We start from the raw sequence: 15,774 nt of genomic DNA, 5'->3' as shown, positions 1-15,774 counted from the left end.
GCCTCAGCCTCCCTAGCTGCTTAGATTACATGCGTGCACCGCTGCACCCAACCAGTAGAGTGTATTTTGATATATTATACATACACAGAGTATAATTTATTCTAATTAGGATTTAATTCTTGTGATTGTACATGATGTGGAGTTATGCCTCATGTATTCATACATAAACATAGGAAAGTTAGGGGGGATGGAAGTAGGAAAGATAGTGGAATTAATCTGATATAACTTTCCTATGTTTCATATATGAATACACAACCTGTAAGTATCTTCTGTTGATGAAACTACTTTATATTTATTTTACATTGTCTAAAGATGCACTCTACTGTTCAGTGTACCAGGCATTGGCCACGTGTGGCTATGTAAATTTAAATAAACTTAAATAGTTGTTACATTCGTCTATTCTCTATTGCCATAAAAAAATGCCTGAAGGCTGTGTACTTTATGGTTGTAGTTTATTGTGCTTTGCTTACTACACTGCACAGATACTGTGTTTTTTTTACATATTGAAGGTTTGGGGTCACCCTATGTTGAGGAAGTCTGTTGGCACCTTTTTTCAGCAGCCTGTGCTCACTTCATGTATGTCACATTTTAGTAATTCTTGAAATGCTTCAAACATTTCCATTTTTATTCTTATCTATTGTAGTGATCTGTGATCAATGGCCTTTGATATTACAATTATATTTGTTTGAGTGCTCTAAGAAATATGACTGTATAAGACAATAAACCTGGTGGATAAAAGTGTTCTTATTGCTCTACCAACTGGCTCTTCTACTGAGGCTTCCCTGTTCTCTGAGGCATTGCAATATTGAAATTAGGCCAATTAATAAATGTTCAAGTAAAAGGAAAAGTTGTAAGTATCTTACTTTAAATCAAAAGCTAGAAATTATTAAGGCAAATTAAAAACTGAGATAGGCTGAAAGCTAGGCCTCTTGCCCCAAGTAGCCAATTATGAATACAAAGGAACAGTTCTTGCAAGAAATTAAATGTGCTACTTTCGTGAACATACAATGCAATAACTTTTTTTTTTTTTTTTGCCTCTGAGGGTAGATTTTGCCTTAACCCTTATCCCCCACCCAATATATTTTACTTCAAACTATACATACTCCTACTTCATTGAGTAGGACTAACTACAGGTTGAATATTCCTTATCTGAAATTCCTGGGACACAGTGTTTTAGATTTCTGATTTTTTACACTTTTGAATATTTTCATATGCTTATTGAAATATCTTGGCTCTGGGACCCAGGACTGAACATAAAGTTAATTTATATTATGATCATGGCTGGCAGAGTAATAAGTTAATATGTCTCTAAAGGGTCCTACTGATAGGCTGGCCTTGGGCTTTTGAAAAAGCGTAATAGTTGTGACTCTATACAGTCTAATGATTCACTGTGTCTTCTGTATTCTCTTTCTTTGTGACTTTGAATGTGTAATAATTGGTAAGGAAGCAGACAGCAGTCTAAGCAAAGCAAATATGTATAAAGAGGAAAAACAGAAAAAGTATGAGTAACTCTGGAATTAAAACTATGAGGCAGCAGAAAAATTAAATAAACAGAGTGGGAGGAACAGAGGGAATTAACTGGAAGTAACAGAAGCAGTGGAAGCAGAGGCAGAATATTTGAGATGTATAATGGTAAAGTGGAGTTGGGAGCAGTAGCTACTAAAGGGTAATTGCTGGAGTTACTCTTTGGGCCATCAGAGCAGTTGTTATATTACTAAAATTGCTGAATGAAGAAGAGTTCTTTGTGAGGCTGGGTTGAGCAGCTCTTTTGATTATTCCTTATTCCTGTGATGTCATTTGATCTTCAACCCCTGAGTAAATAAGTGATCTCTAAGGTAAATTAACTTTTTCTCTGTGGTTTGTTCCCTGACAGAGCCATAATCCCAATACTAATAGACTTTTATTTCTGGTCTTTTTGGTGCTTATGAATATTTGGCCATGTTTATGTTTCCTGTTTGATAATATACATTGTTCTGCTTGAATGTTTCTGGTTAAATTATTCTTCAATGAATAAAATTTTACCTTGTATAGTATAAAATCTCAGATTAATTTAGTAATGGGTAGAATTTTTCACATATTTCTTAAAAATAATTATTCATATTTGAGCATCAAAAAATTTTAAGCCATAAAACGTATTACATGTACTTTACTTTCTTAGTTTACCTTGAAAACTTTCTAGTCTTGAGGATTAAATTGTACTGAAAAATATGAAAGTTTCCTCATTGGTTGTCCTTTCTGTTGGATTGAGGGCCTTAAGGTAAAATTGCCTCAGATGTCTCTCCTTTTTATATTTTTAAAGTTAAAACATGACATTTAGCAAATATATTGATCTAATGTCATAGCTTAATGACTAATCATAAAATGAACACATCCCTATAATTGCTAGTCAGTTCAAACACATGGTTTATATCAGCAGCAGACACTTATTTCCCAGATAATACTTCTGCCCTGTTTATCCTGACTCCTTAACAAAGCTATAGATTACTTTAGTTTGCGTTTGAATGTTACTTAAAATGGAGAAATGCAGCCCATTCTTGTCTGACTTCTTTAACTTGATTATATTTGTAATATTTATCCATATTGTATATGGCAGAAATTTGTTTTTATTTTAATTGCTACACTGTGTTCCACTCTATAAATATACATCTACTTACTATTTTCTGCTGACTTTTGAATTGTTTCCAGTTTAGTGCTACTATGACTAGTTTTGTTGTGAATACTCTCCTGTATATCTTTTGGAACACATATTTGCATTTCTGCTAGTATATATTTATAGGGAAGTGCTAGGTCATAGGTTGTGCATGTATTCTACTTTAGTAGGTGCTTTCTAACAGATTTTGAAAGTGATTATAGTAGTTTACTCTCCTGCCCATAATCAACAAAGGTTAACCTATATTCTTGCTAACACTTTGTATTGTTAAAACTTTCTAAATTTTAGTCCTTTTGGTAGGTACATAGTGGTATCTCATTCTATTCTTATTTTGAGTTTTCCTGATGAAAAATTGGATTAGGCAAGTTTTTAGAGTATGACAAGTTATTTGGATAGTCTTTGTCCAATATTTAAATATTTTGACCATTGTTTCTATATTTTTTTACCATTTTATGAGTTTTTAATTTTTTTACTTATTTAGAGGTTTTTTTATTAGTTATTTTATGATTTTTTTCTATTTTTTATGATTTTATGAGTTTTTTGTTTTAATTTTCATTGTGAATCTGAGGACTTTTATCATTTGACTAATAGGCACATCTTCACTCTCAGCAAGTAACTTGTTATTTCAATATCTTTTGAGAAATGTAAGTTCCTACTTTTGATGAAGTTAAAATTTGTAATCCTTTCTAATTAGAGTTTTTTTTGTGTGTGCCGTGTTTAAGAAAATATTTTCTTAATCCAATGCCATTGATCTTATCTTCTAGAAGTTTAATTATATTATCTTTAAAAATAATAATGAAGGCATACATTGTATTTGAAATCGATTTTTATGTTTGGTATAAAATAGGGACTAATATTTGTTTATTTTAGTTATCTAGTTATTCAATTATTCTAACATCATTTAGCTGAAAAGAGTTTTTCTCATCACCTTTGTCATAAATCAAGTGGTATTTTTCTTGTCATATTGCACTAGCAAGGACCCCTTTGATATGTTGAATAGAAGTAGTGAAAATAAATCCTTTTCTTTTGTTTCTGATGTTATTGGAAGGCAAGCTTTTGACCTGTCAACATTAAGGGAGATTTTTGTTATAGTTTTTTTAATGATAATCTATCAGATTAATAATATTCCCTTTTCTTCCCAATTTGTCAGGATATTTTAAAACTTTGCAAATGGACATTCAAACTTTTAAATAAAAATGTTTTCCATGCAATATTTTATCATTCTTGAGGGCTTGGCTTGATAAGTTTTGATATTTGCACCACTCAAAATAAGAGAAAGAACATATTCATCATTCCAGAAAATTCTCTTGATCCCCTTTTCAATTCATGTTCTTCTTCCTCATAAAGGGAAGTATTTTTTTTCCCCTTTCTTTCTGGGAATTGAACCTAGGGCCTCATGCATGCTAGGTGAGCACTCTACCTCTGAGCTATATCCCTAGCCCTCTTTATTTTATTTTAAAATAGAGTCTTGCTAAGTTGCCCCTGCTGGCCTACAATTTGTGATCCTATCTCAACCCCGCAAGAAGCTGGGATTAAAGGCGTGTGCCACCATGCTTGGCACTTTTTGGCTTTTATTGATACAGTACTTTCCTTTATTTGACTTTATATAATTGGAATTATGTATTTTGTATATTTTTATTTCATTCAATTAAATATTTGAGATTCATCTGTGTCATAGCATGTATTTTCATTGCCTGAATATGCCATATGTATAAATTACATACACAATGTATAAAATATACAAATTGGATATTGTTTCCAGTTTTGAGCTATAATAAGACTGCTTTGAACATTTTTTTCTTGTATAAGCCTTTTTGTGATTTATGAATATACCTAGAAATAGACCTAGTGGGTCATAGGATAGATGCATGTTTAACTGTATATGGAACTGCTAAATAGTTCTCCAGCATGGAGACTGGGTAGGCTGGGATCTCCGATATAGTTGGTATAATTTTTCTTGGGCTGGAAGAGTTTAATTTTTACCACTTTAATTGAAGAGGAGGAAGAGAGGAGTTCAGGGACAGATGAGTATATAACACTAATGGGAAGAAGTCAAGGTAGTTATTTATTTCTTCTGGAAAAGAGGCAGATGATTCAAGAGCTGATAGAGGACAATTGGTTGGGTTGAATATAAGGTAAGTCCAGAAGGTTGTAATAGATTGCTGTGGAGAGTGGGAAAGGGAAACTAACTTAATATCCAGTGTGTGTTGAGGGTCTGTTTGAGGTTGTTATTCCTGATTTGTAGAATTATCACTTTGTACAGTTGTATAGCCTTTTTCTTGTGGCAGTGCTTAGTGTAGCGAAAGTGTAAATATTATGCTCAGTGTCTCACCAGAGTATTTTTTTGTTTTGTTTTGCATAGTCATCAGATCAAGTCATTACAGTACAGTAACACAGGAGACATGATTCTTGTTGTATCTGGAAGCTCACAGGCCAAGGTGATTGATAGAGATGGTTTTGAAGTAATGGAATGTATAAAGGGAGACCAGTATATTGTGGACATGGCCAACACAAAGGTAAGCATTTAACAGAATATTTTAATTAATTCAATTCACACATTTATATTAAAAACTTATTTGAGTTGACCTGTAAAATTCATTACAAAAGTTTGTGTCTTTAAACAACAATGTATTATTTCTCATTATTATATAGGTTAATTTATTGGAAGGTTCTTCTTTCTGTAGTGTTGTCTGGATGATCAGATGGCTACAGGGTTCAAGATTGACTCACTTACATGGCTTATAGCTGGAACACTGTCCCATGTCATTTCTCTCTTTCTTTTCCTCTTTACTACTCCCAAACACACCCCTGTTGTGCACTCAGATGCTCTTTTACTCTTGCTCTCAATCTTACTCTTGCTGTCACTCTCTATTTTTCACTTGTCTCATTCAGGCCTTTTCACAGTGGGGTTTGAGGTAATTGATGGCTGGTTTCTATGAAGAATGAACACGGAAACTGTAGATTTCTTAATGTCTGGCTTTAGGTTTTCATATCATAGAACCAGCCCAAATTTGGAGGAAGGAAAGGGAGACTTTGCTATATGATGGGTGAATGACAAGATCAGACTGGAAAATATCACGTGGGATGGAGATACTGATGTAGCCAACGTTGGCAACACAGCTATTACGATCTAGGTTTTAAGACGAGAAGAAAGAGAGTCTCATTAGCCTTTTTTGATAAAGATTTTAAATAGGATAATGATATCTTAAAAATAATGTACAAATATCAGTCAACTATAGTTACAATTAATGCTATACAACTTATTGTGTAAAACAACAGTTGTTTATTCTTGCTAATGTGTCTTTGGATTGACTGGGTTGGGCTGCATGCTGCAGATGAAGTTTAGGTCTGTTCCATGCATCTTGGTTCTTCCTTAGACCAGTGGACTACTATATAATAGTGAAGTTCTCAGTGATGGTACAAACACAGGGAAATCACCAACTTTGGAAGTACATTTCAAGCCTTTGCTTATATCATATCGTCTAACATTCCACCAGCTGAAGAAAACCCCGTGGTTGTGGCTAATTTCAATAGACTGGAGAAATTTGCCGAAGTATATAGTGAGAAGAACTGTATTATGTGAAAAAGGGTGTAGATGTTGGAAGCGGTTGTAGATTGGGAATAGTAGTGTCGTCTACCACAGAGGATGTGGTTGATGCACAATTCTGAGTCTTCATTTTCATTCTTACTTTTACTCTTTTTCCCACTTTCTGCATACTACTTACTTTCAATACGCTAATTTTCATGGCTTGTGCCTAAATCAAGATCTTGTATGAGATTGGATTGTCTCATACTTAAATTGCCCAGGCTAGCCTCAAACTTGAGCTCCTCCTGCCTCAACCTCCTGAGTTGCTGGGATTATAGGCTTGTGCCACTATGCCCAGCTGTGGATTCCATATTTGTAAAATTGCCTACTTGGTCCTTTTACCTCTGAATCAATGCTCATGACACTTTCATAGTCACTTATGGATATATGCTTGCACAGAATGGCACAAAATTTGAGTTTGAACAAGATGACACTTATTTTGTTTCAGCTCTCATACTGTAATCAAGTATTCTTTTTATGCCTGCTTCATGTCATGCTTTCATTTTCTTGCCTATTATTGGTGATTTTGCTACCAAGCATACTGCTGAAGTGCTGTAGTACTGTCTTATGTTTCCAAGTGCAAGGAGTATGTGATGTTTCTTATAGAGAAAATACATGTGTTAGAGAATGTTCACTTAGGCATAAACTATAGTGCCCTTGACTGTGAGTTCAATATTAATGAATCAACAATATATATTAAGTCAGGTGTCCTTAAAATTTGTAGTTATGGTAGACAATCCTTCTAAGAAAGTATGAGGAAGGGGATTTTTTTTTTTTTGCCAGTCTCTAAATTCTTCTTAATTATTTTAGCTACCCTGGCTTTTTATATTATAAAAAGGCTAAGACTTTATGGATTTAAATTTTACTTAAGAAAGTTTCAAGAAGAAAAGAATCTGATTGGTCCTGTATCTGACTCTTTCTGCCTTCTCAGACTTATACCAAAAATATAGGTAGAAATACAGGAAAGCAAAAAATATAAGTTATTTGCCAATATATAAAAAACTACTATATAGTGTAATTTATATATTGTAACTTACCCATGCTGCCAATATTATCTGTGTTTTAATTTCAAACTCATGGTTTATTTTTCTTTCTACATTTCACAAAAACAAATGTAATTAATTGACTACTTATCTAGGAAATGTTACAGATATCTTAATAATAGTCATTGGTTTGAGGATGGGTTTTAGTAATGCAAATAGTATTATTTGAAAATAGACAATTTCATATTGTACTTTAAAAACAAACTTTAAGCCTCTTTTCTGATTCTAAGAGAAATTAGTAATTTGAAGTTTTACTGGAAAATCCAATGAATAGAATGTTAAAGATTTTTAGATATTTGATCTATCATGATAAATATTATATAATTTAAATGAAAACAGGCTTTTGTAATTATATTGTCAAATTTTTGTATTCTTAGGACTTGTTTCTCTAAAATTCTTTAAATCATTTATGTTTATGAATATGTAAATATGTGTTTATATTTTAAGAGTATTGTATGAGTACAGAACTACTTTTTGCTGTTAGATACTATAACAGTGCATTATAGTTACACTTTTTACAAATAAAATGTAATGGATATCTAATAGTAATTCCTGTTGAATATAGAAAATGTGAAAAATAGAAAATAAGAGAAATTATTCATAATTCCACTTAAATATAATCACCATTAAAATTTAAGTTTCTATGTCTTTTATTTCTATGTTTTTCTATGAAAGATGTTTTTGGCTCACATAGAACCTTTGTCACTGATTGCTTGGAGTCATGTTTTTGCATTTTACAGTCTTAGAAATTATGTGCAGATGCCTCAGGAACTATGGAGGAGTGTATGGGAATGAGGTGCAGGGGCCTTCTATTTCAGCCAAAAAATTCCAATTTTTTCTGTCTTATATGTTGGAGTTTTCCATAAGTTTTTCTTTGAAAGTCACTTTTGCTAATGCTGATGGGTTGTGGTTTGGCAGAAGAGCTCTTGCCTAGCACGTGTGAGTCACTGGGTTCGATCCTCAGCACCACATAAAAATAAATAAATAAAATAAAGGTATTGTGTTCAACTATAACTAAAAAAATATTTTAAAAAATATGAAGACCAATGGTCTGCAGATTATGGAATATAGGTTATTTTTTCTAGGAAAATGACACATAACTTCTTCAACTTTGAGTGGATAGAAAAGTGGGACAGGAATATGCAGGAATCAACTTATAATCAACCTTTGAACCATTCAAAAGCATTATTTAAAAACTGTAATTATAGTGTCATCTAAAAGTCATTTACCCTAAATCAGAGTTTTTATACATTGCTTCCAGTCAGGAAGTATTTTCCTCTATTACTTCCAACTGTTTGGCACACACTTTGCTTGAAATTCATATGGGACTCTTTGGCCTCGAACTAATAAATTTGTGACTATTAGGTCAGTTATTCCTATAAATCACAACTCCATAACTAATCAACTTTTTAATTAAGTTAAAATCCAAGATATTTTAGTAGGTCACTAGTAAATTAATACTTTAATGGTAATAATCTTATAATCTCATTATTAAGCTTTGGGGTTTTTTTTGTTTTTTTCCCCCCAGGTTTTTAATATAATTTTTATGTTTTAAAAGTTTATATGTACCTTGCAGGAAACAGAAAAATACAAGTAAAGAACAAAGTCATCCAGTTTTTAGCAGTTTAATTGTATATATCCTTCCAGGGCCAGTGTGTACATATAAAACATCCTATTTTGTGTGAATGAGGTTGTAGTGTGTATTGTGGTTTCCCACACATCATGAATATTTATTTGCCAATTCAAAACCCCAAAGTTACATGAATTTTTTTTTAACTATTTATTTATTTATTTTTAGTTTCGGTGGACACAACATCTTTGTTTGTATGTGGTACTGAGGATCGAACCCGGGCCGCACACATGCCAGGCGAGCGTGCTACCACTTGAGCCATATCCCCAGCCCCATGAATGTTTTTGATAAACAAGAATACACTGTACCAACTGGTGTTCTTGGGGAGAAAAATTTCATTGAAGATAGAAATGGCAATAAGTCTCTAGGTGGATGTATTGGCAGAGTTACAACTAAAGTAATGCATTCTCTCTCTTCTTTAAAAAAATATTTATTTTTTGGTTGTAGTTGGACACAATACCTTTATTTTATTTATTTATTTTTATGTGGTGCTGAGGATCGAACCTAGGGTCGTGCATGTGCTAGGTGAGCGCTCTACCACTGAGCCACAACCCCAGCCCCCCTCCCCCACAATGCATTCTCTTAATACTCAATTTAGGGGGCTGAAGCTGTGGCTCATTGTTAGAGCGCTTGCCTAGCATGTGTGAAGCACTGGGTTCAATCCTCAACATCAAAATAAATAAATAAATAAATAAAGTAAAGGTATATTGTGTCCATGTTAAAAGAAATAAAAATAAAAAAATAAAAAACACACAGAGCTTCTTTATAAAAATACTCAATTTAAAATGAGACATAAAACAACAGAGTACACCAAACATAATATTTCTTAGAGAATTCATTATCAGATTTCTATTACTAAACTATGAGCAAGAAAGCAAATTCCCAAGTGAATTACAGTATATCTATAGTATAGCCAGATGATGCACACACATAAATGGCTCACATAAATATGCAAATCCTTGCACTTGCTTCCATCTTTCCCTTTGTGTTTCCTTTTGCCCCTTTGCTGCCAGTTCAATGAACAAGTCCTGATATACACTGCCCAGAGGTATAACAAGTCTATGTCCAAAAATACATCTTTTCTATCAGTTATACAATATCTACAGGTTGGCTAATTCATTATCTCTACTTTTATGATACATTGTCACCTCAGGACATTAGAAAGCTTAGATATTGTGAAATAAAGTATGAACTTTGTGCACAATAAATACAAGTACTTTACCAGAAGTGCACATGCAGATCTATATTTATAATGTAAAGCTGTCTTCCAGATATGGAGATACTATTAAGTTTGGTTTTTCAGTTCATCTAGGATTGATATAATTAAGTGTCCTTCTTCAGGATTGTCTCCAACCCCTTTTCACCATCAAGTTCTTCTGTGCTGTTTGTTTCTTAATTAAGAAGACTGAAGTAAAGAAAGCAGATTTCAGGGGATGCCAGCAGAAGAAATTCTAAAAGTATGGGAAGAATTTGACATGACGGAGTGTGTACTGCTGGTTTTGAAGATAGAATGAGAACTTTTGAGTGCTGAATTTGGATACATAGCTAAGGATGTTTCTAAGCAGTGTTGAGGGTGTTGTTCACTTTCTTCTTGTTACTTATGAAATATGAGAGAAGAAATATAAACTTAGGGAAGTCTTACTAAAAGGGAATAAAAACTAGACAGTTTGGTTTACTTTTAGTGTATCCAGATGGGTGTGTATAGAGAAAAAAACAGTATGGCTGTAGAACTCCAGAAAGACCAAAAGATAAGAATAATCATCTACACTATGGTCTTTTCCAAGAAATTAAGGGTGTGTCTCACAGATCTTCCTAACCAAACAAGTGACTTCTAGGAAACTTAAAGGCATTGCTCCTTAGCCATTTCAACAAGATCTATTGCCAAAGAAGAGACTTTTGCAAACATTTGTGGGCATGGCTTTTGTCTAGTGGAATTCAACTTGAGAAAGATTTTCCTTTGCCAGTTTTTAAGATGGGGAGGAATTCATGTGGCAAGAAATGCATAAGCCTTCTAGAAGCTAAGAACAGTCCCCAGCTGATAGACAGCAATAAAATGAGGATCTCAGTCCTGCAACCACAAGGAATTTGTATTCTGCCAACAACCTGCCAACAACTTGGAAGTAGATTCTCTTCAAAACTTTTCAGAAAGGAATGCTATCCTGCTAACATTATGAATAAATTTGGGGTGTTTTAAGCCCCTAAGTTTATGGTCCTTTGTTACACAGTAATAGTAAACTAACACAGTTTTCCAAAATCAACACTAGTAAGTAATGATGAAAATCCCTGAAGAGGTAGTAGGGATTGTGACCAAGCATAAGAACAGAGGTTAGTTGTGGGTGGGAGAAGGGATGTTTTCCCAATGGGAACAAAGAAGTAAGGATGGGCACATTTGCTTATAGGTAGTGTCTCCACATTGGGAATGGAAAGTATCACCATCTTCTGGCAGTCCTTTCCTAGTTTAGTGTTGGAATGATAGCATGATGGATCATGAACACTTAGAAAAGCTGTTCATGGTTTTGAGAGAAAAATTACTAGAAGAATTGTGGGACCATTAAGGGCCACAGATTATAAATTTGTAGACAATTAATCTGTATATTCATGTGATATTCTTGAATCCTATTTAGGATTTAGGGTGTTTGGATTGGATCAGTGATGTAGGAATTGAAGTCCAACGAAAGGAGATTTAGGATTAAGGTGCGAAAACAGTTGAAGTTTAGGATATTGAAAATAAAAAATTCAGGAGCTGGCACATAAGTGGTTATGTGGGCCAATAAATGTAATATCTAGAACCTAGAGAATATCTGGTGATCCATAATTGTTAAATCAATAAATACTGAGAGTTCATGATTTCAGAAATCATTTGTGACAATGGCAGAATTAGCCATAGTTAGGGCTGATGAAATATGTTAGAATAGATCATTGAAAGTGAGTAGGTCAAAGATGATGGGATTTATCTTTTTGATGTATTTAAATGGCTATTAAAATTGCTCAGAATTTAGAAGTACTTGGACTTTAGAGTCTTGATTGATGGAAGGAGATGACTAAGAGTAACGGATTATATAGGGGTAGGCAACTTATGACCTGTGCATCCAATCCAGTCTCCACCTTGTTTTTGTAATTAAAAGTTTTATTACAACATAGCCTTTTTCATTAATTTATCATTGTGTGCCTCCTTTTGTACTCACTTCAGTGGTAGAATTGAGTACTTGCAACCAAGACCAGGTGGCCCACAGAACCTAAAATACTTGGTATTTGACTCTTTGGAGAAAAATGTATGCTAGTTCCTGAATCAATACTATGAACATTAACTCCCCAGTGGAATGTACTCACACAAAAGTTTGCTTATAGTTTCAAGAAGTTTGGCAATTCCTAAAAGCCTGTGAATGGACTCTGCTCAAGAAGATCAAAGTGTAGTCTCTCCTGCATTTCATCTCCTCATAGGAGTTGGCTCTGTTAATTAGCTCACTGTGCCAAAGACATGGATACTTTCATTTTGAGGATCATGGAATCTTACATTATTCTGTGACTACAAATGGCATTCTAGCCTGAAGCTGTTTTATAACTATTGTCACAAGAGATACATAGTTTAGTACAGATCAGCACATGTATTGTGTGTGTAGGAAAGAGTATTGGTCATGGATAAATAATGCCCTCTTTATGCAGAGCAAGGCATATTATGAGAAACAAATAGTCAATTCTTTCTTTGGGGCTATTTCCAGTTAGGGCTGTTAAATAAAGGGATTTTTTTTTTTGAAGGGCCTATATTTAAATAAAGAGGGAGAGAGAAAAACCTGTTTATTTTATGAAAAAGTGTTTTAGTCACTAATTATTCTTTAATAGGTGTCACTTTAATTTTTTTTCCACAAATGTTAGCCTTGGTACTGAATCTGTTTAGATCCATTTAAGAATCCTTAGTTGAACTTCATTTTGTTATGACTTATTTTGGTCACTGTGTTCACACAGGGCCACTTAACATTCCCACTGCCTTTGTCATGGTCCTATCTTTACAAACAAGAAACAGCATTCACAGTCTTTTGGATTATTTTTCAATTTAACCTACTATCTGTGTTCTTATTCTTTGTTCTTAATAGTGAAGGTGTCTCTTTATTTTAACATCTTCTGTAATAAGGTTATTTTCTTATAGTTCTCTTAAAAATACTTTTTATATTCCAAGATGCTATTCACCTCTTATTAACAAATTCCAGTAAAAGGTCTGTGTTCTGAGGTTTGCCTTCAGGGTCAGGATGTTGGGTTGCTATTTGAACAGAGAAAAGAAAGTAAGCTTTGAAGGACCAAATGGAGTAGCAGCCATCTAAAGAGTCCCTGAGTCTGGGAGTAAGAAGAGGGAATTTGGTAAACCAGGAACTGACTGGGAGGTAAGCAGACTGTGCCTCAGATTAAGAGATCAGGCAGGGATGTCAGTGGAGATGGAGTTAAGTTAAGCAGAGGAGAGGAATTAAGAGAGTGGAGTAGTGTGCCAGATTGAAAAAGCCAAGGCAGTTTTGGATCTAAGTCCTCAAAGGATGGGCATATCTTGGGTTATTGGGGTGCTCTTTTTATTGCAAATCATGAGCTATTTTTCCTGGTCCAAAGTTACTAATTTAGATCAGATACTAGTAATTGAATTTTTTTCTTAAACATTAGCAGATAAATTTATATTTTTGAAAAGAGATTAATATGACCCCTGACAATCCTTTAAATTTTAGTGAGCCTATCATTAATGTATTTCAGAACCTTAGTTGTACCAGATTGAAGTTAATTTAATCCAGTTCTGTATTATTGCCATTTTATTATGCCACATCCAATGGTCATTTCTGAGTTCCTATAATACTTTCTCTCCAAACATTTGATACAGTTGATTCTTCTCCCCTCCTTGACTTGACTTGACTTCCAATTTACTACTTCCCCCTTCACCATCCTCTCTTGATGTTACTGGGGATTGAATGCAGCGGTGCTCTACCACTGGGCTCTATCCCCAGCCCTTTTTATTTATTTTTATTTTGAGAAGGGTCTTGCCGGCTTTGAACTTGAAATCCTCCTGCCTCAGCTTCCTGAGTCACTTGGAATTACAGGCATATGCTACTACATCCAGCAATTTGCTGAACTCCCCCTCATTTTTTCTCATATCTCATGGAATGCTCCTTTTCATTCTTGGTTTTTGCTTCTCCTTTCTTCTTTCAATTACTAAATATTGGAATATCCCAGGGCTCTATGCTAAGCCCTCTTTAGTATTTTTACTTGCTCCCTGATTGACCTCATCTGGTCACACGGCTTTAAATACTATTTATAGACACTGTTGTTTTACAAATTTATAGTTCCAGCCTTATCTTTTCACCAGTACAGTATTACCAACTATTAATTTAACAATCTCATTTAGATGTAAAGTAGGCATTGGAACCTACTTTGTCAAAAAAGGAAATTGTGGGGCTGGAGTTCTAGCTCAGCGGTCGAGTGCTTGCCTCATATGTGTGAGGCACTGGGTTCGATTCCTAGCACCACATATAAATAAGCAAATAAAATAATGGTCCATCAACAACTTAAAGAAAATAAAAGAAAAAGGTAATTGTGATTTTTTTCCTTTTTAGACCTGTTTATTCTGTAATTGTCTTGATCACAATAAATGACATTCTCTTTGATCAATTGATGAATCCAAAAACCCACTTGAATCAAAGTGTGGAATATGATATGTCAAGAAATTTGTAATGTTTTGAACAACCCACAATAAAAAAAAAAAATTAAAAAAAAAAAAAAAAAAAACAAAAACAAAAACTTGAGTTCTACATCTCAACTGTTCTTCCCTCATATCTAAATCACTGGCAAAACATATTCTACCTGCAGTGGTTTATGAATAAAGATGCTAAACAATTGTGTGTAGAATTTTTTTATGAATGCTTTCAAATCAAGTGGGTGAATACTTAGGAGCCTTATTGCTGATTATGTGGTTGTATTTTGTTTAACTTTGTAAGACACAGCTGGCTGTCTTACAAAGTAGTTAGACCATTTTGGATTCCCCCCAGGAATAAATGAGAGTTCCTGTTGTTTTTCATCTTCTCTAGCAATTAATATTGTCAATTTTCTGGAATTTAGCCATTCTAATAAGTGTTTAGTGGATCTCATTGTTTTAAATTGCATTTTCCTAATGATCAGTGGTATTGAGCATTTCTTCATCTTTCTCATCCTTATATTTTCTTTGGTGAAATGTCTGTTTAATATTTTTACCCATTTTGGGGAAGAGGGTGTATGTCTTACTAGAGTTTGTTTTTCAGAGTTAAAAAATACATTCTGAATAGAAATCTTTTTTGAATTTGTGCTTTGGAAATATTTCTCCCAGTCTGTGGCTTGTTTGACCATTCATTTTGCAAAGCAAAATTATTTGAATTTTTATTCAGTCTAGTTTATCAATTATTTTCTCCATGGATTTTATTTTTGGTGTTTAACTGTTTACCAAACCCAGTGTCACAAAGATTTTTCTCTAGTTTGTCTTTTAGGGGTTGTGTTAGTTAATTTTTCATCACTGTGACCAAAAGACCCAACAAGACCTACTTAGAAGAAGAAAAGTTTATTTTGGCTCATGGTTTCAGAAGTTTAGTTCATGGTTGGCCAGCTGGGCCTGGGTGAGGCAGAACATCATGGAAAAAGGGAATGGAGGAGGAATACTGCTCAGTTCATGACTGCCAGGAAGCAGAGAGAGCTCTGCTCACCATGGAGAAAATATAAAACCCAAAGGCATACCTGCAGTAACCTACTTCCTCCAGCTACATACTATTTGCATATAGTTACCATCCAGTTAATCCATATCAATGAATCAATACACTGATTAGGTTACACTTCTCACAGTCTAATCATTTCACCTCTGAATATTTAT

At 33.9% G+C, this 15,774-nt stretch overlaps 1 protein-coding gene across 2 annotated transcripts in view; it reads left to right on the top strand.

Moving 5' to 3' along the window:
* Wdr70 (WD repeat domain 70) overlaps positions 1–15,774 on the top strand; it is a 281,334-nt gene that overhangs the window by 77,120 nt on the left and 188,440 nt on the right. For both annotated transcript variants that reach the window (XM_015496352.2, XM_048802879.1), the window contains exon 8: positions 5,013–5,166. In XM_015496352.2, the coding sequence (XP_015351838.1) occupies positions 5,013–5,166 (154 nt within the window). The remainder of the gene's footprint in view (positions 1–5,012; positions 5,167–15,774) is intronic.

Source organism: Marmota marmota, unplaced genomic scaffold, assembly GCF_001458135.2.
Source record: "Marmota marmota marmota unplaced genomic scaffold, marMar, whole genome shotgun sequence".
In the NCBI taxonomy this organism is placed as follows: Eukaryota; Metazoa; Chordata; class Mammalia; order Rodentia; family Sciuridae; genus Marmota; species Marmota marmota.
Note: the sequence above shows the minus strand (reverse complement) of the source record. Positions and strands in the feature narration are given on the sequence as shown.